The 24,524-nt window shown below is 46.1% G+C and overlaps 2 protein-coding genes and 1 pseudogene across 6 annotated transcripts in view; 1 reads left to right on the forward strand and 2 right to left on the reverse strand.

Moving 5' to 3' along the window:
- Window positions 1–10,074, reverse strand: part of Npc1 (NPC intracellular cholesterol transporter 1) — a 45,926-nt gene extending 35,852 nt beyond the window's left edge. The window contains exon 1 of one of the 2 annotated variants that reach the window (XM_087592243.1): window positions 9,866–10,074. In XM_087592243.1, coding sequence (XP_087448369.1) covers window positions 9,866–9,925 — 60 coding nt within the window. In that variant the 5' untranslated portion in view covers window positions 9,926–10,074. 2 annotated transcript variants of the gene reach the window in all.
- A 2,408-nt stretch (window positions 10,075–12,482) lies between these two features.
- Window positions 12,483–13,273, forward strand: Aktip-ps1 (AKT interacting protein, pseudogene 1; annotated as a pseudogene).
- An 8,034-nt stretch (window positions 13,274–21,307) lies between these two features.
- The window catches only part of Ankrd29 (ankyrin repeat domain 29), a 48,859-nt gene continuing 45,642 nt past the window's right edge, over window positions 21,308–24,524 (reverse strand). For 3 of the 4 annotated variants that reach the window (XM_087593271.1, XM_087593270.1, XM_087593272.1), the window contains one exon: window positions 21,308–23,585. In XM_087593271.1, the coding sequence (XP_087449397.1) occupies window positions 23,478–23,585 (108 nt within the window). In that variant the 3' untranslated portion in view covers window positions 21,308–23,477. 4 annotated transcript variants of the gene reach the window in all.

Raw genomic sequence — 24,524 nt, forward strand, 5'->3', positions numbered from 1 at the left:
CTTACCATCTGGTCTCTTTCTTATCAGCATGCTAACTTCCCTGTTCTTGGTATCTGCACTTGCCCATGGACACTAATTTCCCAGATGCCCCTGCTTCAGACAATCTCTGCACATGTCTGCTCTCTGCCTGCCAGGGCTAGTGCTCAAGGGGACACTAAGCTTTCTCAGTGCCTCCACAGCTTCCCCTGGTAGGGCTCCCTCACTCAGCCATCTCTGCAGTCTGCAGTTTCCAGGTGCGGCCTGACACACTGCGGCCTGGCTCTTCTCTTCTGTCCCCTAAGAGACCCATCTGCGTCCACTTGTCCCTGCCTTCTTTACTACCTATGGCTAAAGCCATTCCCCGGTCTCCACCTCCCTTGAGGTACCTGCTGATGTGTCCCTCCAGAGCTCCTGCCAGATGTTCTAGTCCCATAAGGACATAGCACATCTCCCACTCTTAGTTTATGGGCTCTTGCTAAGAGTGTCCCTACTGTCACAATCGCCACCCAGAAAAGACCTGTGACTCGTGTGATCCAGATGAGCAGGTAAAGTGCCTCATCTGGAGGACTGAGTCACGGCAGAGCTAGACCGCACCTACATATAGCCAAGGGACCACAGACTTAAGAGAGACAGGGCTGGGCCATGCTCAGCTCTGCAACCTATGGAGGGTCTCACTGGCGCCTCAGAGTCAGGATCCACAATCTCAAAATCAGCACGGGCAGTGGGCGGTCAGGGCTTCTCTGACAAAGAGGATGGATGTGTCATGAAGTCATTGCCACACTGGCGCAACCATGCTCTGGGGGCAAGTGGAACTCACGTGAGCCATATACTTCCCTTTTAGACAAAGAACCCGACATCCGAACTTAAAGCTGCCTGCACTGTGATACGAGAACCCTGAGTATAAGATAAGCGTGGTAACACACACCCCTAAGCCCTGCGCCTGGATTGTGACTGGAGGCTGTCTTAGCTGGGGTTTCATCACATGAAGAGACACCATGACCAAGGCAACTCCTATACAGGACATCACCTCACTGGGGTGGCTTACAGTTCAGATGTTCAGTGCATTATCATCATGGTGGGAAGTGTGACAGCATGAAGGTGCTTGAGGAGCTGAGGGTTCTACATCTGGATCCAAAGGCAGGCAGGCAGGAGGAGACGAGACACCTCAAAGCCCTTTACTTCCTCCAACAAGGCCACACCACCCACGAGTGCCACTTCTCATGGGTCAAGCACATTCAAACCACAAGGTCAACCCAGGCTACAGACTGTCACCAACCCAACCCAATCCAGCCGAAAGGAAACCAGACGGCAAACATTCCCCGGTTTTAAACTCAGAAACATTCTCTTAGGAAAGGAAGCATTATGTGCAGTATTAAAATGAAACTCACCCGTGTTTGGGGTCGTCACCACAAAGTGAGCCTAACCACAGCAAGCTGTGTTCTAGAGAGGGATAGGAGCGAGGGCTGCACAAGTGAGATACCGAGGCCACCGCACACTGTGTCGTATGTCCCTCACCAGACAAAATGAAAGCTCAGTTGTCAAGAGCTTCAGATCCCTGTCGCCACTGTGGGGTCAAACAGGACCAAGGACCACAAATCCTAGTGCCACGCCACACAGCCAAATCCCTCACCGTACATCCTGCTGACTTAGGCAGTGAGATGTTGCTATGTCAGGACACCTGAGACTAGTGATTAATAATAAGCAGAAAGTTCTCTGGCTCACAGGTGTGGGGCTGGAGGGACTTCATCTGATGTTCTTGCCCCCACACTTTGTGGTGGAAAGAAAGCAGAGGGGCAGAACTCAGACAGGAAAGGACCGCCTCACCATTTATTAAGATCTCCTCACTTCCACAAGGTGCACCGATCAATCTGCCCAGACAGAACACTCATGGCTTAATCGTCGACGCTGTTGCGGGGGTGTGAGTGTTCAGAGGGAGCTCCAGCAATGTTAGGAGGGAGCTCCAGCAATGAACTCTGTTGGCACAGTCAAGCCGACAGACACACTAGTTACTCTTTACAGGTTCTATTCTTACAGTGACACTCTTAAGGAAAAGACAACATTAATTATTACATTTTTGTCCATTTCTAAAATATTTTAGACTGTAGAGTTTTCTTTAATTGCAAATCAACACATGCCTAATCACAGATATCCAGAGTTTGCACACCATACTGACTTTAAACCAAAAGGCCTCTCTTAGATCTTTACCCTACCCGTTTTTCAGATTGAACCAGTATAATTTATCACACCCAGATCTTCCTAGCTCTCTAACTTCCCCCACGAGTAAAAAACCAACGGTCACATATGCAGAACCATACACTTGTATGGTGTCAACTCCCTTCCACAGAGCGTTCCTTGGCTCTTAACTACCCTCTACTATTTTTATCTAAGACCTTAAGGCCAAACTCCAGTCACAGAAAACCAAGCCGCATTGTTTCTTCCAGACTCTAGTATCATCCACATCTCTAATGATCTTTGCTTAAGTGCCCCTCCCAAGACTCATTTCCTCATAAGCTGCACCCTGACTGGCTCCTTCCACACTGGTCTGGTGTGAGGTTTCCCAAGTAGGTGAGCTGCATTCACAGAGCAGCAGCAGCGGGCTCGGCACAGGAGACCAACCCTTCCTCACAGTCACGGAGGCCACGTCTCTTGCTTGCCATGGTGACCTGTTTTAGTCACACCCTGAGAGCTCCCCGGTGGATCCACTAGGGCTAGGAACTGATAAATTCTGCCTCTGAGGGCCAAACATTAAATAATGAAAGCTTTTAAGACTTCAGGTCTCTGTGGCAGATACTCAACCCTATACCTGTAAAAGTTCAAATGCAGCCATAACAAGAAGTAAGCAGGTGTGCATGTCCCAAACGTGTGGGCTAGGCCACAGTTTGCTGGTTGTCGCTCTAGGATCAAGTAAAAAATTTATGAGGTCTGAAAGAATATTTTCTTGTGTTTGTCTCGATGCCCTCATTAAGACCTCAACAGCTGGGCCCAGGTGTTAAGTCTTCCTTCGAAATACCCTGAGCAAGGCATCCGACCTTCATCGGTTCAGAAACCAGCAAGACTCACAGTGAGTTGAGGGAATCTCACTGGTTTCATGAGCTCAGAGATGAGAACTCAGGACCTGGCTTCAGCCCAGGCCTAGTAGTTACAAGGCTAGGGAGGCTCTACTTTCGAAAAGACAGGTCAGGTGGGATTTAATTACTAGAAATCTCACTGAGTCAGAAAGGTGCTTTCAACAGTTACAGGGTCAGTACAGGAAGATTTAAGAAAAATTAACCCCTCAGCCATCTACCAGAACCTATAATCTGAGCTCCTCTCTACTGTCCATAAAAACAGATGAAGTGAGGGTTCCCACACTACACAGAAGACATTCCAAACAGCAACATATCCTCCTGGTAACCTCTAGTGAATCCTACCAAGGTCTAAACCCATAAATCCAGAAGGAAGCCAATGGTGTGCCAGGCACACGCTGTGTCATTTCTCATTCACCTCATTAGTTTCTAACATTCCATCATCACAGAACGTGAGAATTTACAGGTACGGGAAGAAAGGCTCAGAAACGACAGTCCATGGCAGAGCTCCTAGGTGACACAGTTCTGAAAAACAAGATGAATGTCCACCAGCCCATCTTCTGTCTCTTCCCACAAGCCCGGAGTGCCTGCACAGTTCAAACTCCAGCCCAGTTTGGGTACTGACAGCCTCAGCAGAGGAGGCCACAGAAGGCAGGCTGCCCCCACCAACTGCAATGTTCCACAAACTACAGATGTCACTCACAGCTCTAGGTGGCTGTCAGGTGTGACTGGCAGTCCAGCAGCTCCGTGACTGAGCCCAAACATGCTATAGTTGGCATTGCCACTTCTTCTGCATTGTGGGTAACGGAAATAGAGGGACCTGGAGACACAGCTACAGCTCCAACAGGAGAGGCCTGTGGAACCCTGGTTAATGCTACTACCTGCTGCCTCTCTAGGGAGCATGAATACAGGCCTGTCCAGTCAGAACAAGGCAGGATGGGCTGGAAGGAATCCTGCCCAGAGATTACACTGCCTGCTGCTCCTTTGGATTTTGGGAGACAGATTAAACATACATGAAGGTAGAGGCTTAGTTTGATCTGACTTCTAGGGTAGAAGCCTCTGGTTCTATTTTGAAGCCAGTTTGGGGGTTGGGGATTTAGCTCAGTGGTAGAGCGCTTGCCTAGCAAGCACAAGGCCCTGGGTTCGGTCCCCAGCTCCGAAAAAATAGGAAAAAAAAAAAAAGCCAGTTTGACAAGCGCACGCACACAGATACACACCCCCCAACGACAAATTTGTGTGCACAACAGACTTCCTTTATATAGGTGTTTAAGTCAAATATTTCTGAGTGAGATGGGCTCAACCACTCCAGCTATTCATTTCGCGGATAACTCTTTACCTTGCAGTGAGAAAACCCTTTACCTTGTAGTATAAGTAACTCACTCAAGGCCACACTACTAGTTACTGTTAGACATTTATGAGCTTCAGCATGCACAGCGTCAGAAGAACCTCCCCAAAGCCATAGCTCTACAACAAAACCTTGAGGTGAGTGTTGGCGTGTACCTGCAGAGGGCCATGGTCAGCAGACTAATCAATCCCCTGGATTACCAAGCCACAGTGGAGATAGGACCAGGTGTCAAATGAGAAGCCTTACTAGCCAAATGGAATAATTGCTGGGCAGCCATTTTAGGGACCAGGTAGCAACATTTGAACTTGAATAGAGGGCAGAAATCAGAAGAGAGCAGTTCAGGCTTCTGGTCTACCATTTACTAACTATGTGACCTTGAGATAAAGACAATATGGGGCTGGGGAGATGGCTCAGTGGCTAAGAGCCCTGGCTGCCCATTCGGGAGTTCAATTCTCAGAACCCACACTGAGGCTCAGAACTGTCCATGTCTATAGTCCTATGGGATCCAATGCTCTCTTCTAGTGTGCAGACAAAGATCCATTAAATTTGGTTAGCTGCATGATCACAATGACACACTCTGCAAAAACAATGTAGCTACCTTTTTGTCTTTAATCATCTGTGATCCTGCTAGTAGGTATGGCTACACAATACCTACAATGCCAGCTCTCCCTAGGCTGAGGGGAGAACCTCCCAGTTAGAGGCTAGCTTTGTTTACACAGCAAGTGTGACTCAAGAAGGAAACCAATCCCTGCCATCCTAAGGATATTACAAAGACAGTTTCATACTGAAGTTCACTGTTATTACAGTAAATGCAAGGAACAGTTTGTTAGCAAACAGATTACTTTCTAGCATTTAATTTCTTATTATACTGTGTGCAAGCGTGCAGCCTAGCACATGTGGGAGTCAGGAGACAATTTCTAAGAGTTGCTTCTCCCCTTTCACAGCGGGTCGTCAGGCTTGTACTGAAAACGTATTTGCTGCCTTGCTACAAATAATTTTTATTGATAAATATTTCTATGTGTTTATAGGATACAGTATAATTCAATATAAGGATATGACTAAATTGGGGGAAGGAGTGTTTTCGTCTCAACGATTGAGCATTTCTATGGCTGGTCTCCATCTTCCCAGATTCCCCTTGGTCACCTCACCGGTCACACAATTCACCCTCAGAGCTTAGCTCAAAAATGTGACAATCTGTCCTTATATTTATTATGTCTCACCATATTGTCATTCTCACCCACTCTGCTACCATCATGTGTGCACGAGACACGGGCAGCAGCTAACACTGCACAGCTCTTTATCCCAAGGTTTTAGGTCTTCCGATCTCTGCATCCTACACAGTGCCTTAGGTCACTGTATCTCACAACCTCAGGAGACTAAAAGAGATCAAGGAGAAAGGAAGTGTCCAGGTGTATCCCAAATCCTTCCAGAAGCTCATTCACTGCATCGAGAGATTTTAAAAACAAGTACTTATTTTTTACTAACATAATTATCTTTATTGATTATTTGGGAATTTCTTATCATGTACTCTGATCACTCTTACTTCCCTGTCCTTCCAAACCTGTCTTTATGATTCCATTTCCCCACTCCCCCAAAAAAGAAAAGAAGGACCACGGTCACAATCCCAGTGTGTGCTGCCCATCTGCTGCCCTTAAAGAAAGATAAGCCATTCCTTAAAAGCACCCCTGGCAGAAGCCATGGCCTGGGGAGAGTTATACTTGCATCCTAGCATCCTTAACACAGATTTTAGAGTTCTCTCCAATGGCTGCCTGTCTAGATTGTTATTTTGGGAGGTGGGGTAGAGGTTGTCACAGGAGTCTTCTACTGGGCGTCTTTCACAACTGTGTTTACAGTCACTGACATCACTGCAGAAGCAGCTTCCTTACACTTTACAGTCAGCGGGAGCATGGACCGTGGTCGGCTATAATGCTCTGGCATCAGCAGTCTCCAGGGGCAGAACAGGCCACATCAACGTGGCCTCTGGGACACCAATGTGGCTTCAGGCAGCAGCAACAGACCTCAGAAGGTGCTTATTTCTTAAAACCAGATTACCTTTAAAGACTAAAATAGAGAGACACAGGCTGGACGTTGCGGGAGGCAGCTCAGCTGGTGAATGAGTGCTTACCAAATAAGCACGAGGATCAGAGTCTGAACCACAGCACCGACATCGAAAATCAGGCACGGTGGTATACACTTAGAATCCCAGAGTCAAGGAGGCAGACACAGGAGGATGGAGCTCTAGGGCTTGCTGACTAGTGAGAGACCTGACTCAAAAGAACAGAAGAATGACTGAGGCATACATACACACACACACACACACACACACACACACACACACACACACCCCACTACCACCACCACCACCACCACCACCACCACCACCACCACCACCACCTCCCCAACTACACGCACAGACGTAAGCCAGAAGAAAGCCTGGCTGGTCAGTCAATCACTGTCATTGCCAGAATCAACCGCAAATACATTGTGATCCCAACTAACTTTTAAGTCCCCCCTTCAAGATCCACCTTGGGGCCAGAAGACTTAGTGTTTAAAAAGAGCCACACATCAAGAGTCCTGGCCCCATTGGGAGATATATAGTTCTTGCTCTCAAGGAGACTCAGTTACAAGGCAAGCAAACGACGTTTACAAACACCTTGCAAAGCAGGCACAGTTACTCTGACTCTATACAGGGGAAACTGGAGTTGCAGTGCAGAGAGATGCAGAGAGTTCCTCTAAATACACCCCAACACAGCCCACACCCCGGCGTCTGAGTTCAAAGACTCTTGTTAACAGAAAATGCCATTGCAGAAGTTTAAGCAACAACCAAGAACTTGAGTGGGAAGGTATCCTGGCTGGGGACCAGCACGGTGACACCAATAAATCTCCAGCTGTCTGGCCAAGACCTGGTGTGGTTTTGATATCAAATGGTCTGATTTGCTTGCAGAGTCACAGGTGACAGGGTGAAAGGACCCCTGATGGGGTAGTCCAGACTTCCCAGTAGGTGAAGAGCCATGTTTGAAGCATTGCATCTCTAATGAGAGAGTCCTGATTTGGAAATTCCTACCTGGAGATAGAGAAGGTCCCTGAGTCCCAGTCCCGGCCCAGCCAATTAATGTAAAGCTCACCAGGACCACCAATCATTACATGCCTCGTTGCTGCTGCTATAATCTGCCGTCAAAAATTGTATAAAAAGTTTATGAAAGAAAGAGAAGGGGTCGCCTCTCCTCTGGGTGCAGGATGACCCCAGCATGCTGGCTTTTGCATCAAACTCACGTTCTCAAGTCTCATTTGGGGGTGGTAACTAAGGCTCACTTTGAGTCTTACACTAACAGTGGGGTGAGCTGGACTGCCCAGGACAGGGTGCCTATGCCTCTCTCCACAGAGGGACTCTTTGTTCTGGGTAATATAAATGGGAGAAATACAAAGTTCTATTCAGCAAGTCCCTTTACTCTTTACCCACTTGTGAAAAAGAAAAAGAAAAAGAAAAAAAGATCCCCTTCCCTTTTCAGTTAATAATCTGTTATCAAATCTTCCGCTATCATTCCGACTGGTGGACCAAGGCTGGAAAAGATTACAGGTACCCACTCCACTCCCCTGAGGCCAAAAGATTAACCCATGCCAGATTACCTCTGAAAAAGTGTTTAATGAGTTCTGACCTCAACAAATTCCAAGTTCCTCCTCAAGGGGGGGGGGGGGGGGGGGGGACAAAGACACCCAGGAAAGACAGGACTATTTCCCCAAACTGCCACGCATTACTTGGATGGACACAGGTGGGCGGTTTAGTGTACACAGGGTCTATGACCTGACTGGCTTAGGACTTGCTAGGCAGAACAAGTTGGCCTCAAACTTAAGTGATCCCCCTGACTCTGCCTCCCCAGGGCTCCGATTAGAGGCATGCACACCATGATGACTGCAAACACGGCTATTAAAAACAAGCTGTCTGAGCTGGGTGCACTGGCTCATACCCGTAATTCCAGCACTTTGGGGGCTGAAGCAGGACTCAGGGACACCTGGGCAACATAGTGACAGCCAGAACCTGTGTCCTACTGCAAGACACACAAAAGAGCCAAAACGAAACAGAGAAACAGAACATTCAACTTGGCAATACTAGTCCGTCACCTGTAAGTAGAAAATTTTAAGAAAACCAAAAATCTCTCCTAAGGCATTTTTGATCTTCCAAAGGACAGCTGCCTCTAATCTCCAAACTTAGCTTTACTGGTTGGTGCGCAGATTGAAACCTGACCAGCTGCAGCCATGACTGCTGGTTCCAAAACCACATGCCCCACCCCCACCTGTTCAGCTGCCCCGAGCCTCTAGATAGCACAGTAAAACAATGGGCGTGCTTTAATTACGACGTGGGAAGACATTCAGGCATTTTGCAAGAGAATCAGCTCTGGTCTACTTCAAACGCTTTAGTATACTTTTCTTTTTCTTTCTTTTTTTTTTCCGGAGCTGGGGACCGAACCCAGGGCCTTGCGCTTGCTAGGCAAGCGCTCTACCACTGAGCTAAATCCCCAACCCCCTTCAAACGCTTTAGAAGGGGAGATCATTGCATATCTATTCTGAAGGTTGCCTTGAGGTAAAAGAGAAGCAGAGATAAGTTTAAGCCAGATTTAAAGAGCAAAGGGTAAGCTTCCTAGACCAGGGAACCCCTTCATCTGCTCTGACTTCTAATTCATGACACTGTCATAACCCGAGTCCATTAGAGGGGCGTTAGTGGCCACAAGGGCAGGGTTTCCACTGACTGAGTCATTCTCATGACTAAGGGGGTTAATTAGCACCCCTCCGTAGGCATCCCCCAAACACACACCCACTTTCCAATGAGAAAACTGTAGACACACAAACAGTAGTGACACACCCATACCCAAGTTGGCCACAGCAAGGAAAAGCCAGAGGAAGGAAGTGAGTAGCTGTGCCAAGTGTCATCCTGCCCCTGGCTAATTGTGGGAACGGGAAATTAAACAACTGGATTTGTGAGCCTCAGTTTCCTGAAACATTAAAATGAACGTGGTAAGAGGCAACCCGCATTCTTTAAAGTACTGAAGACTGCTTCAATTTGGTACCCGAGTTTTGTTCTCCCCCACCTCCATCATCTGGAGACATGGAGCAATAATACAGTCGGAGCTAAGAAAACTTAAGAGTTCGTGTGCATGTAGAATCTGTTTTGTTAAAATGGCTAACAACCAGCAAAGTCCCTATCTAAGCTCATTGTCCCTCCAATTCCACATCCTCAATCAGGTGACCACCGCTGGAATAGCTCAAAGCTAGCCAAACAGAGGCCCCAGCTGTCACCCTCTCCCAGAACACAGCACAGCGTGAGCGTGGACAGACATAGGAGCAGAGAAGGCGACCTCCAGAGCTTCACCGGAAGACCAACTTCCCCACGCCCGCAGCTCCCGCGCCGGGGGTCTCCGGAGCCGCCGCACTGCCCCGCCGCGTCCCGCCCAGCCCGCCGGGGTCTTTGGAAGCCGCTCACCTGCGCAGGGCACAGCAGCAGCAGCAGCAGGAGGCCGAGGGCCGGGTGGTGCGCGCCCATGCTGTCGCCGCGCGGGGCTACAGCTCTCGGTACGGCTCGCAGTGCACCGCGACCCGAGCGCCACAGCACTGGCCGAGTGGTTTCGGGACCGGCGCCTGACCAAGGAGAGGGTAGGAGCAGGCGGGCTGCGCGCGCAAGGCAGGAAGAACGGAGGCGCTGTCAGGGCTGCTGCCTCTCAGACTCTCCCGGGGGCGGGACTGAATGCTCAGGGGCGGGGATTAGAGCGCATAGCTGGGCCGATCCCTTTGGCGAGCCACGTCTGCCAGCGCCCTCTACCGACCTGCTCACCCGCCCCTTCTCGGTGGTCTGCGTAGCCCCGCCCCGTGTGGGCGTGTCTTAGATGCAGGTATTAGGACCCCCAGCCAAAGCCAAGCAGGCAGGCGACCTCCCCGGGAAGTAGTTCCTTCCGCTCTTTTGTGCCGCGCTGTTCCTGCGCACCCCTTGGTGCGGTGCTGGCATCTTTCACACCTGGGAAGCTGCACTTTTAAAATCCACCTGGGATGAATATTCTGGACTCATTCCAACAACGTTCGACTTTCGTGTTTTAACTTACTGTTCCCCTCCTTTTTTTTTCCTGCTGGGTTGGAGAGGTTAGGCGAGAAGGTTTTAGCACGAAGTATTTTGAGGCAATTTTCATAATTAAGAACCCGTTCCTCGGATCACTCGGACATTTTAATCTCTGTTTGTTTAGGCTCCAATAAGTACTCTGATCAACTGCTCCCAAACCCAGTTACCTAAAAGGGATCGGTGTTGGAGTGTTTTCTAGCCAAGGCCCCAGGCAGTGACCAGCGGTGGCCTGACCTTGTTGTGATCTGATAGCGCACTGTGGGGGCGCTTCAGATACAGGATCTGTTTACTGCTAACAAATCAGGTTTGAGAAAGCGCAAAACTACACCACCTACCGGCCGCGACGCGTATAGCAGTGAACCTATGCTTATGGTAGAAATAGAAAATGCACAGATTTAGTAAGAATTTTTTAAAAATCACTTAAATTTTTAAAAATTACTTATAATTCCACCATGACGGAAATCACTATTCTGTATTTTCTTTTCTTAAGACTTTTTTCTCTTGGTGGAAATTATTTTAATATGGTTGAGTCCCAAAACAGAAGCTTTTTGCTCTCACAATACCACCACCACTTTTTCTTTCCTAGATGTCCTTATATTCCCGAACTTGCCTAGATTTGCAAATCCTTGACTCTTCTGGTACGCTCTGTCTCCTCTTGGTACTGCATTACAAATGTCTAAAAGCTATTGATCATTTTCCTTATGAAGAAGGAGAAAGGCATGAACAAAAGAAGTTCCCAGAAAGAAACTTCACCCATGTAAAACACTCTGCAAGGCTGATTGACAGATAAAAAACTTTTGTGTTTTCTGGAGAGCTGGTCCAGAGGGCAGGAGAGTAGGAGAGCTACCCCTTCGTCCTCCATGGCTGTAGCTCTTGGGAGAGCTGTCCCTGGGCAGCACAGTGAAGTTGGCTCTGTAGGTGTGGGTGAGCTGGGCCCAAGGGCATGAGGGCTGACCCTGCCTCCTTTTGATGGTGGCATTGGGTGGCGTCGCTGGGGAGTTCATCCTGGTGGTGCAGGTAAGGAAAGCCAGTGCACTGACCAGCTCAGCTACCAGCCAGGCCCAGATCCAGTGCTCTGAGTCGGCCCTCGCAAAATCTATATCATCCTTGAATGGTTGGGACGTGTGAAGGGGCCAGTCCTGCTGATCCAATACTGCAGGATCTCCATGACACAGGACAACAACAGGAAAACAGGGAGGAGGCCCCATGAGGATCCAATGTTGATGGAGTCACAGAAGCCAGCGCTCTCAGAACTAGACCAATGACTTGTTGCAAGGAACATGTGCAAGTGAAGCTGTGTGGACCGAGGGGTTACACTGTGGACCCACTCTGACACCACAGCTTCCACGGTGAGATGTTTTCTAGGCTTTGCTGTTGTTGTTGTGTGTTTGTGTGTGTTTTATTCAGTGTGGAGGGAGGTTGCAAGGACGAAGGGCAGATATGAGGGGACGGGGAGATGAGCAGGACTGGGGTACACGATGTGAAACTCACAAAGAATCAATAAATAGTTTAAAAAACAAACTTCTGTGTTTATGGAGCACTTGAAAGTTGCAGGTCCATAGTCAAATTGTTTCAGGCTCCCTAACTGTATCACCCACCTCTGTGTTTGGCTAATGTCCTTCTGACTGTTAGGTAAGTCCTTCTGAAATGTACAATGGGGGTCTGTCCATGCTGGGTCCCGTCACTGTGTGAGGGGCTGCCATGAAGCCCCAGGCTCTCGACCTCAGCTTCAGACTCACGGGCCCACCGGCCTCCAACTACCTTCTGGGCCAGGTGCCAGCCTTGCACCTCCTCAGGATAGAAATGCCTGTTACCTGTATTCCTCCACAGTTTAAGGCAGAGGTAGGAAGATTAGGAGTTTGAGGCCAATCTGGGCTGTATCCTGAATTCCTGACTAACCTGGACCACATAGCAGCGTGAATGCTGAAGACAGAAGAGTTTGATGGCACAGCACTGAAGTTCTTTGCTTGTAGTACATGTTACGAATCCTTTGTGGAGCATGTCTGCGGACTCTGGGTGCAAAAGAACTGAAGGTGAAGACATTAGCAGGAGATGTGAAAACCAGTCCTCCACGAAGTGCACCCCAAAACCAGCTCCTTTTATTCCCAAAAATGTTCTGCCCATAGCGAAGCTTACATCACCTGCCCCAGCAGTGCAGTCAGCAAATGGCACCCACACCCTTACAGACCCTTCTACCTGGAATGTTCGCTTCTTGCAGAATTTACATTGGTAGTGAAGCAGAAGCTGCTAGGAATCTACGTATAGCCATCTTATCGCTCGGCATTAGTGTGGTTTGGAGTAATAATCATAGGGCCCGGACCGTATCAGGAGGGCGTATTCAAGTTTACGGTGTATATTCCTGGTGACTATCCAGATGGCAACCATCCACTCTTGCTGTTTGACATCCCCACCTGCAAAGTGGAGGCGGAACCATACTCATATATGGCAGGTGTTAATGTATGCGAGGAGAGTCTTCTACACAATCTACACAACAAGCCCCCTAAACCCAGAGGCTGCAGTACTGTATGAAAAAGACACTATGTAAAGTGGTTGACAGTGTTAAAGTGTGCACTGCTCGTCTGTTTGACCAGCTGACGATGGAAGACCTGTATGCCATTAGCTTTTCTCCATGGAACCCTTCTGTACCTGATGAGGAAGATGCTGGCTCAGAAGAAGCCTGCCAAACAGCACAATAAAGGTGTTCATGTTGCTGGCCTGTCATGGGTAAAGCCTGGCTCAGTGCAACCTTTCAGTAAAGGAAAGGAAACAATAGCAGCCTAAGAGATGGTGGGTCTGGGGCACCATGCACTTTCCTGCTGGACTCTGCCTAGTTAAAGCTGACTGATGGCAAAGGACGGCCTGAAGAGTAAACCACGTGGACAGTGACTGGCTATCAGTGTTGTGTGTGCGAAGGTTCTCACAGCAGCTCACGGAGACCTCTCATTAATAAAGCGTTACTTCTGTTGGAAGTGTCAGGGTGGAGCTAGGTCAGTACTCCAAATTATTGGGGACCTTGAGGCTTAAGTGTTTTTCCAAATATGTTAGAGGTAAGTTGTATTTACTTAAACCAACAGAACAGAGAGAAATGAGTACTGTGTAGTAGTTTGGAGTTGGTAGTTTCAGCTGTACCTGGGTTAGGCCGTGAAGAAGGGTGTAGAGAACAGACTCCAGAGTGCAGCACTTTTGGGTAGAATACTGGCTTGAGGGCTTCAGCCTGCTGACTTGCTGTAAACATCTGTCTCAGAGGCATTAGGAGAGTAGGGAACCAGGATGCTTGGTCATTTGAATTGGTCAACCCTGAACTGGGACATCAGGACAACTCACCGGGGCCAGACTGTCACAAGGTTTCTAAAGTGCTTCTTTGATGAAGCATTCAACCAGTATTTAGGTCTCTTCTTCACTAAGTACTGTGAGGTGAGCTTGCTTCAGTACATGGATGATTTACTATTGGTCACTAACAATGAGAACTGATTGAGAGCCACCAGAGGCCTTTTGGAAACTCTAGCCCAGTTAGGCTACAGAGTTAAAAAAAAAAAAAAGCTCAAGTTTTCCCATTCCAAGTTACTTGCTTTGGGATATGAACTGAGGAAGGGGAAAGACTGCTGTTCCAGGCCCACATGGTGGCTGTAATGCACATTCTAGCTCCAACCACTAGGAGATGAGTGGGAGAGTTTCTGGGAGCTGTTGGGTATCATCATCTTTGGATACCTGAGTTTGCTGAAATTGCCAACCCTTGTACTCTGCTATGGCTGGGGTAACACTCTAAGGGAATGGACTGAGGAACATGAACATTCCTTTTTGAACTTAAAAGAGAACCTTACAGAGGCCCCAGCTCAAGCTCTCCCCGATGTCTCCAAGCCCTTTCATTTTTATGTCCAAAAAGAAAGGGAGTCCTTACTCAGACTCTGTGTCCCCAGAAAAGGCCAATAGCTTATGTTTCAAAGAGACCAGACCCTGCAGCCCTGAGATGCCCCCATCTCAAGAGCCATTGCAGCTACCAAAATCCTTGTAGAAGAAGCTGACAAGCTCACAGGGGACCCAACTTTAACAGGAACAGGTCCACACTCTCTCTGTGGAAACCCTGCTAAGAGAAGTCAACAACTGATGGGTGTCAAATGACTCTCGGTGTTCAGCCCTCCTGTTAGCTAAGAGCAGACTGACCTTTGATAAATGCTTTCCCATCAGTCCTGCTGCTGGACGATGACCCTGAGTAACCCATCTATGACTACACTTTGTTGAATCATCCTCAGCTCAGGGACAGTAGAGAGGATGACTAGAACTTTAAAGGTGATTTTAGCTAAATGTACTCTTGAGACTGGTGGTAACTGTGTTGACCCCATTCATCAAGCCCTTCTCGGGGTTTACTGTACCCCTTACCAAGAAAAGTTCACTCTATAACAAAATACTACATGGGCAACCACCTCCCATGACCCCTCGGGTACAAGCTCGGCTGTTATCGGATTGCTCCAATCTCTTAATCCTTAAAAGGATTGCAATTAACCTTGGATAAGGTTTCCCTCATGTCCAGGATTCTCAACCTGTTGGGTTTCACCCTCCTGACCACCCATTTCAGCCACAGCTGTATTGGTCAGCAACTTCAAGACTGACCATCTTGGACCTAGATGGAAAGGACCTTACATCTTTTTTTTTTTTTTTTTTTTGGTTCTTTTTTTTTCGGAGCTGGGGACCGAACCCAGGGCCTTGCGCTTCCTAGGCAAGCGCTCTACCACTGAGCTAAATCCCCAACCCCAGGACCTTACATCTTGATTATCCAGATTGCTGGTGTTCCTGCCTGGACTCATCACTTACATCTCAAGAAGGCAGGCACCCGAGAAAGCCACAGAAGAGGAAAGTAACTGAAAAAGACCACCAAAAATCAAACCTTCTAAGTTTTTTCCCTCTGTTTAGGTTTTCTTTATTCATTTCCTTCCACAGTTAGTGTTTTCACAGAGTTCTTTTTTTTTATTTTTTATTAGATATATTTCTTTACTTACATTTCAAATGTTATTCCCCTTCCCGGTTTCCTGTCCATAAAAACTTTCTAAGTTTTAACTGTCTAACATAACACTAAATATTATGCTCTTGCTGTCAATCATAGGACCGTGATTGTCCTGTGGCTAACAGTTTTACTGTCTTATTTTCAACCCAGGCAAACAGAACCTAAATGTATCCTGACAGGGGAAATAAAAGTCACCACTCTCATAGGCAACACTCTGATATTGTCTTGCCATGCAAAAGATTGTTTTTATGTAATAGGGTCATAGTTTAGACAAAAGAAGGGGACTGAACAGCATTGGGATGGACTGATCTAACTGACCAATCCAGACATAATAATGCAGACTTCAACATAATAAAATATTCTTTAAAAGGTTCTGAGAGCAGAAATTATAGATGTGTTAAAATAAGAAGGAAAAGTGATTAAGCTTAACATTCCTAGAGGAACCCTGTCTATAACTCATAACATGGAGTTGAACTCTGGCCCCATCTAGCACTAAAAACCCAAGAAGAGAACTTCTTCTATGTCAGAGGAGATCCTTCTATTCCTGGGCTCTTAAAAAGAAATTTGTATGAAATCGAGGTTTCATATGCAAGTTACACAAGGATAACAAGGGACAAAATGGACCATGCCCCCACTGATGTTTTCAAAGCTGTGACTAATGTTCTCATTAACAATGTCTTTTTTTCTCTACCATCTATGTTTTGATTGCACTAAGGTTCTTTCTTAGTGTAATTCCACTTGTCACCCCACCCTCCCCATCAGTAAACAGTTGTCCTTAGGATAGACTTTTTCTGTGAGCATGATACTTATTCTAAACACCCTGCTGTGTATAAGAGTTTATCTGGGCTAGGACACATTACACCCCTTTTACTCAACAAATCTCTACAATCGGTGAACAGAGTTACAAGAACTTTTTCTGAGAATTGCCATGATTCCTTTGCCACCATGGCCTCTCTGTTACCTGCTGCAGGAGTTGTTGTTGAACTACAAACAGATGTTTCTAAAAATAGTCAGTGTAATTTAAAAACTACTAATATTACAGCAAAAAAAAAAAATGAGCAGAAATTAACCACGAAATGGGAGAACTGAGAACAAAGCTTCTACAAAGCAGAGCAACTATTGACTACCTATTATATAAGCACAATCTTAGAAGCTGTTAGCAATTTACCGAAGTGTATTGTTCTAATATCTGTTTTCTCTCATACTATTGACGATCATACTGATGATGCACATAGAGAAATAGACAAAATTTCTCCAACAAACTTTGACTGGTGTCTATGACTAAGATGGCTCTACCCTTCTTGGCTTTCCAATATTATTTCTAGTGGTTACCATAATTAGGCTCCTGCACCCTCTAACATGCCACTAACTTGATCAATCATCAGATGAATGATACTAGAATCATGCCAAATGCTTTTTCTTTCTTTTTTTTTTTTTTCATTTTTCTTTTTTTCGGAGCTGGGGACCGAACCCAGGGCCTTGCGGTTGCTAGGCAAGCGCTCTACCACTGAGCTAAATCCCCAGCCCCGCCAAATGCTTTTATTAAGAGGTGTGTGTGTGTGTGTGTGTGTGTGTGTGTGTGTGTGTGTGTGTGCACATGCCCATAACACAAACTAAGTCCAGTTCCAGGCGACTAAACCTCTCCTTGTGCTTGCTTCCACCCTAATCAAAGGAAAATGTGTTGTGTGAGTGGTGGAACTTCGTTGCATCCGTTTGCAAGTCCAACCGCTAAATTGTGAGCTTTCCCAACACTGAGAGTGTCCTATCTGAGTGGAGTACACCATAGCCCATGACCGGTTTAAACAGACTTCAGTACCCATAATGGGGTGAGTAAAAACTGTCTGAGCTGCAATGCCCCATTTCTAAGTCAGTCATAGCTTCTGACACCGAAGTCACGTGTTGTAGCTATAAGCCGTTTTAAGTGGAATGTTTTAAAAGTCATATTGAAGAAGCAGTGGCTACAGAGATGGCCTGGCAGTTAAGAGCACTTGTTCTTGCAGAGTACATTGGTTCAGCTACCAGCATCAGCATGGCTAATTCCAGTCTCAGGGGATCCAACAACTTCTTCTGGTCTCTGCGTACACCAGTCATGCATGTGATGCAGATACCTTTCTGTTGGCGAAATACTAAAACATATATAACAATATTTTAAAATCTAAAAATAGAAGAAGTCTTATTGCAGAACTTCAAAGAATTGAGGATGTATGTTGAGCATAGATATGGTCAAGCATGTTCATGGTATGTGGGCATCATGGTTTATGTTTGTAACACCAGCACTAATCTCAGGAAGATTAGGAACTCAGGGTCATCCAAGTTTGAGACCAGCCTATGCTGGATTTTATAAAGAAAGGAGGTCACTGTTTGGAAGCTCAAAATCCAAGATTGGCATTCTTGCCTGTGTAAGTCATGGTGCGAGCTTTCCAGTTCTACCAAACATGGCAGGCGGCATCACATAGAGGGAACGCATGTAAGTGTTTCTCAATATGTGATGAAGAGCTTACAAGAGGGGAAGCTTTCTTCCTGGGAAGGAGGCACCTTCTCTCCAACAACTTTTTTTCTTGAAAATTAATCTAGTCCATGGAGATCCAACCCACACGTGAGACCAACACTAAACCCTTCATGAGGGTTGTCACGGACCAGTCACCTCATAGTAGTCCCTATCTCCTAAAGGGTCCCAGCAATTCAATACTGTTCTGTTGAGGAATTAACCCCAACATGAGTTGTACCGCAGCAGACCACACTCTAAACTCAGAACCATGTACCTCTTTACTTTTGCTGTGTTTGACAATATGTTGAGGTGTAAGCAGACAGAAGGACATGAGCCGGTGTGTGAAACCGACATGGAAAATCATGGTAAGAAAATTCTCCCATTATGTAAATGCTCTCAGTCGTAATACGCTGATGATGTAACTATCCTGCGAAAGCCAGCTTCCATACCACAGGTAAACGGAGGAGGGCAGAGTGTGGAGTCAGTGAGTGGTCACTCAGTAGACTTCTGAGGGAATAAAACTTAATTCTCTGAGGCCAGCAAAAAGGGGGGAAAATCAAACACACACACACACACACACACACACACACACACACACACACACACACACATTTTCACACTTTGGGTGGGTGAAGAAAAGCTCCAACCAACTTTACATGCACTTTATGGATAGACAGAACAAATCACCAATGAGCAGGCTCCAACAAACTTCACACATACTCACATATACACAGATACAGGTTTGATTGATGGAGCAGACTCCAAAGAGTTGACTCCAACAACTTTATTTTTTCTCTTAGCTGTTTTATACCATCTAAGACAAGGTTCTCTATGTAAGAAAAAGATTACCTCATAGCCATAAGTTACATACTCTTTGAAACATATTCTTCAAAAACAGATTAAAGTCATTACACAAAAGGAAATTACAACAGGATTATTGATTATGTATTCTTCTTTCGAAACTAAACATTTCCCATCTATCTTTCTCTCCACAAGTTCAGCGTATGCCCAAAGCAATAATTCTTTTGTTATTGATTAACGAAGTTTATGAAGCCAGTCTAAAGTAGCAAATTTTTTTCTGATGCTTCGCTGACAATGATTTGTATTTACCAAGAAATAGAACATCATCTATCTTATGTCTTATTTCTGAAATCTTCTTCAGCTAAATTGATCAATCATCCATTCTCCATTCTTATATTTGTAATAGAGTTATTTACTCTTTATTCATAATCCCGTCTTCTCATGGCGAACACTGAAACTTGTGGCTACATCCCTAGATCACAAGATCTAGGAACTCAGACCCAACCTAGAATGAAATGCTTTCTTTGATCATTAACTGCTCCAAGCCTGTGTTTCTCACTGGCACAGTTCTATGCTTGTAAAACATGAGGATCTCTGCTCCTTCCTCACCTATGCAGCCTTTGTTTCCTATTCTACAAGGAGGGAGCTCATTCTGGTCTTGATTCTAACTTTATTATATCTTTCTGGGAAAACAACCTAAACCATCTTAAACTTTCTATCAACTACCTAAACTATTTAAATCAAATCAGGAGTTTCATAAAATTATCAAACCATCTAAACAATATTATTTTATGAAAATCCATCTTCATATTGATCCACAGGAAACTTGTCCAGCAAAGTGGGCTATCACCCAGGAGGTAATCACACCAGGCTACAGGCAGCGAGTGTCTCCCTGTGGCTAATCACACCAGGCCAGATATATGATGAATACAGCAATGACAAACATGGGAAGGCAGAGGTAGTAGCCAGAAGCATCCCTGGGACGAAGCCCTGGGGCCGTGCCTCTCCAGGGCGCACCCATCACAGCTGAGCAAAACAAACAAACAAACAAACAAAGACCACGAACACAAACACAAACAAAACGAAACAGTGGGTCATCTCCAGAAGCTCAGCTGCCCATTGCAGCTCTTCCTGTATGACATCCGCCACTATCAGGGCAGGATTGGAAGACGTTCTTAAGAGAGAAGCTTGTATCTCCCACTTTGGTGAACAAACTATTAACACAATGGTCCCAGACAAACTGGAATTTCCTCAGAACCTCATACTGGGAGCAGCTCTGATGCCAGACAGAGGAGAAACTCCTGTCCAGGAAGTGATTCACACAACTCTAATTGCCCAAGCACTTATCAGTACAGACTGGAGCTCAGGCAGTGGTGGGCAGGAGCTGACTGACCTTAGTCTCTTGGTCTCTATTTAAACCTCAGCCTCATGCCAGTACTCCCCAAATGTGCTGGGGCAGCGGAGGGGATCACAGGGACTCTTCCTCTCTTACTTTTTCACTATCCCTTGCTTCTTTAGTTGGCTCCTTGAAGATGGATGGCTGAGTCTGGGCTGCCAGAGCCCAGGTTCTGTCTTCCAAACTCCCATCAGTTTCTACAGCGCTGACTGCATATGTCAGTAGGCAAGTGAGATTGTCTACACCAAGTCCTTACCACCCAAGTATCCTGTAACAAACATCTGCTTTTTATTAACCTGTGACCCAGGCCCTCTCCCAGGAACCACTTAGGGCATTCGGCCAGTTCCTGCACCATGACCACCTTGCTAAGCAGTGAGGAACTCAGTGTCTTCCGTCAAATGCAGGCCCGTGTCAAGTTTGCAGCATCCCCATCCCTCCGAGCAGCCTGTATTTGGGTTATTCTTCCCTCCCTCCTCGCCATTCCTCCCACATCAGGGTAAGATGGCATGCAGCTTCTTGTCATGGAGGGTGGGACAGAGGGAATCCAGAGCCACCACGGTGGTCTTCTGTGGATTCCTAATGTCTCTGCTATAAAACTGGTCCCCAGGTTCTGCAAACTGGTCAGCTATTTCACAAGGGAAAGTTTGCAAAGCGCTGAGGGGCCAGGAGTGGCCCCAGCAATAACAGCAAAAGCTGGGAGCTTCTCTTGAATGTCTTTAGTGGCTACCCCAGGCTACCCCAGGAAGTTTTGTCTCGGTGGAAAACCTTGGGAATTGCTCAGGTACTTGTAGCAAATGAAACAATAGTTGATTAATTCTTTAGTGACGTGAAGCTCTAAGTTTGGGATCCTAAACTCCAGCCTGTTTATCAATAGAGTTGAATTACTCACTCTGAAATTTTATTCTATTCCAAATCACACAGGGGCCAGTGAAATAGCTCAGCGGTAAAGACACCTTCTGCCAAGCTTGAGGACCCAAGTTCCATTCCCAGAAACTGCGGTGGAAGAGAGAAGCCCCTGTATTGTTTTCTGACTTTCAAGAGTACCGCAGTGCCCACAAACAATAAATATGAAAAGAGGCTTTAAAAGCCACAGAAATGACACCTGCTAATAAAAAGGCAACAAAGGCAACCTGGGGGTTGTATTAACTTTATTTTAAGTATAACATGGAATGAGTTGTCAAACAGACAGATTTAGTGGCAAACTTTTGTAGTTCAGCTAAACAGATTGTTTGAGGAACTGCTCATGTTAAGCCTTTGGATAAAGGCTGACTGGATTGCCAACGAGTCTAAGGTAAAGAGTCCTTTACATGTGTGCAAATGGAAACACGGTTTCTGAAACAACAGACATCTTGTTCAGTCTTTGGTAGCTTCTAAACCAACTTGCCTGTCGTGGATAGCATCATCATTGCCTCTAGATCACGAGCTAATCCAGACTTCTGTTTCACACAGTACAAAGGTCTTTATTAGGTATTGCTAAAGATACTGAACTGATTTCATGGCCCTAAAATGGTTCATAGGAGGAACAAGTCAATATCAAGAGGTTTTAGTGAAAAACATGACATTTCTGATACTATCTTTTGGCTTTTTTTGGTTGTTGTTGTTGCTGCTGTTGTTGTTGGTGGTGGTGGTATTTGCAATACTGTTTTCTTTCAGACCTGTGATAAACAACTGGTTCTGGTGTAGGGCTAAATAAAGGGGGAAATTGCAAAACATTTAAGTCCACTTTAATTTCTCCTTCAAGGGGAATGTAGCATTTCAAAATTCCCATGGAGGAAATGTGTATTTGCATAACTTTGCTGAGTAAAAGGCTGCCAATGGGGATACTGGCACTGATCTTCAGTTACTAAAATATTTGTGTCTGGTGTTGTGGCAACGCACAGCTTTCAAACAGTTATTGAAATTAGACTGGGGATTTCTGCAGAGCCCATCAGACTTCATCCTTCTCTGAGGGCTGTGTGCAGTTTGACACTGGCCTTGTTAGCAGTGCTTATCAGTCTGATTGCAGTTATCATAAACAATTTTTAAGAGGCCGTCTTCTGATTTCAAAAGTTCCATTTTGGCATCTACACACTTATAGGTAGTGTTTCTCATCCCACTGCATGTTAGTTAAGTAAAACCTTCTTAGGAATACTTTTCTCTCCATCTTAATGACTTTATGACTTTACATAGGGACCATGGGTTGGAACCTGGAGCACAGTATGAGCAAGAACAGTGGCTACGTGTTTAAGCGTGAGAAGGGCTGTTAGTGTTTCATATGGTGCGTTATAGAAGAGTGCTTGATTTCTGTATATGCAGTTAGGCACCGACAGAGGCAGTTAGACACCATTGAAAGTGCATTGAGCATCGACTTTAGACCCTCCTCAAACAGTTTGGTGAACTTGTGGTTCTTTGTTGGAACCAGTTCACCCATGAGCATGCATAAATGAGCACCGGTGAATAATAACAACTGCCTTTGCTACGGATAGTCCCCAGAAGTAACAGTGACAGCAGCAGTACTCACGCATACCCAGTTCACCCAGTGAGCACACAGTCAGTGTCAGAGACTGGGCTGTGGGAAACTCCATATTCCCCAATGTACTGTGCCCTCACTTGTGCCTTGGGAATTGGACTCCAGATCATGCAACCGGAGTCAACACTCAAAGAGACTTGTGGTTTGCAGCTGTTGGGGTTTTCAATTTCCCACTGGCGTCTTCACACACTGACAATGTGTGACAGTGACTTTACACGTTAGGAAAAAGAGGAGGTTCTACCATCAAGCGGTTTATCTTTTTTGTATGTTAACGGCCCATCTTTGCATAGCACATAGTGGAATGTCAGAAGTGGATCTTAAATAGCGGATGCTTATGTAGCCACTGGTTCACAACAATCACAACTGATCCTTGAGTGGTAGAAAATACAGTGAGTGAATGGACAAATGCAACTATTAGGGAGGCATTGTATTTTAGCAGAGCCACACTAAGCACAAAGTAAATATGCACTGATTCATTGAAAGGATGGCCTCTGACTCTTAAAGAATGAAGCTTTTGTTTCCTTTTTTAGCACTAAAACCATGTCCAACCTGGAACTGAACTTAGGGACTCACCATAGCATACTTGTAAAGTTTCTGTGGAATCTGTGACTATCCACGTCCCTGAGGGCCAAGTTACAGGGCAGTGCGAGAAACCCACTGTAAATAAAGGGAGGTGGACCCTGAGCCCTTCCTGGGTTAGCGCACAATGTGCAATCCCACAGGGCACACATTTGTTCTTCATTTCCAACGTGGTTAGGAACCATTTCTTTCTGGACACTGTGGCCCAAGCTCCTATCTATCTAAGACGGATCCGAGTTCATTCTTCCCAGGTCCTTCTTTCTGCCTCAGGAGGTGCAGTATATGTTCATTCTTGGTTAGTTCTGCTGGCAGCTCATTGGCCTGAAAAAAGATGAGATGGCCATTAGGGAAGTCCCCCACTGGTGTAATTCTGGGGACTCAAAGGGGGTGGGCCACTCCAGGCGTTGGGTCTCCTAATGAGAGTAGCACTTGCTGTTCTCTCAGCTTGAGATGGCTTTATATTTAGCCAGATCTTTACTGTCCTGGAGGCTCAGAGAGGGCAGGGCCTTTGTCTTGTAAATCACTGCTTCTCAGCACCACGTCCAGCAGGTTACATCTAATAGCTGTTCAGTGAATTGTAAACAATATGTAGTTTATTATATTAGGTGATTTGTACAGCAGGGAGCACTCAGGACAGGATTTTGTTCTGCCCACATTCCAACTTTTTATTATTTTTGAGACACATTTTCTAATTTACGGGAAGGAGTCAGTTCTGACCTACCACATTGGGTCCAGACCTTGAACTAGGTCATCAGGCTCGTTGGCAAGCACCTTTGCCTGCTGAGCCGTCTCGCTGGCCCCACATTTATTATTTTCATTTGTTCAGATTATAGGGTACAGTGTGGTAACTGATTTAGAGATATAAAGTGTAATGGATGAATCCGGAGGCTTGGCATCTCCACTTCCCTAAATATTCACTGTTACTCTGTTGGGGATGCTTCAAACATCTTTTAGTTCTTTATGAAACACAGAACACATTGTTGAAAACCACATCACCTGTCGTGTGACTAGAGTTTATTCCGGAAGTACTCTCTGTACTTTGTTCACCCTCCTCCCTGCTCTGAGCTTTGCTCTTTATTCTCCGACTCAATAAAAGCAACTGTTCTAGTTTCCAGATGTAAGGAGGGGCATGTTGCAGTAAGGCAGGCGTGGTCTGACGGGAGAGCAGAGTCAGGCAGCATGCAGAGTACCCAGGAAGGAATAGTGTCTGTGGCTGCAGCTTCCCACAGGGCCCCGCAAATCACCACCGAACTGATCACT

This window comes from Rattus norvegicus, chromosome 18 (assembly GCF_021556685.1).
Source record: "Rattus norvegicus strain SHRSP/BbbUtx chromosome 18, alternate assembly SHRSP_T2T, whole genome shotgun sequence".
Taxonomy (NCBI): domain Eukaryota; kingdom Metazoa; phylum Chordata; class Mammalia; order Rodentia; family Muridae; genus Rattus; species Rattus norvegicus.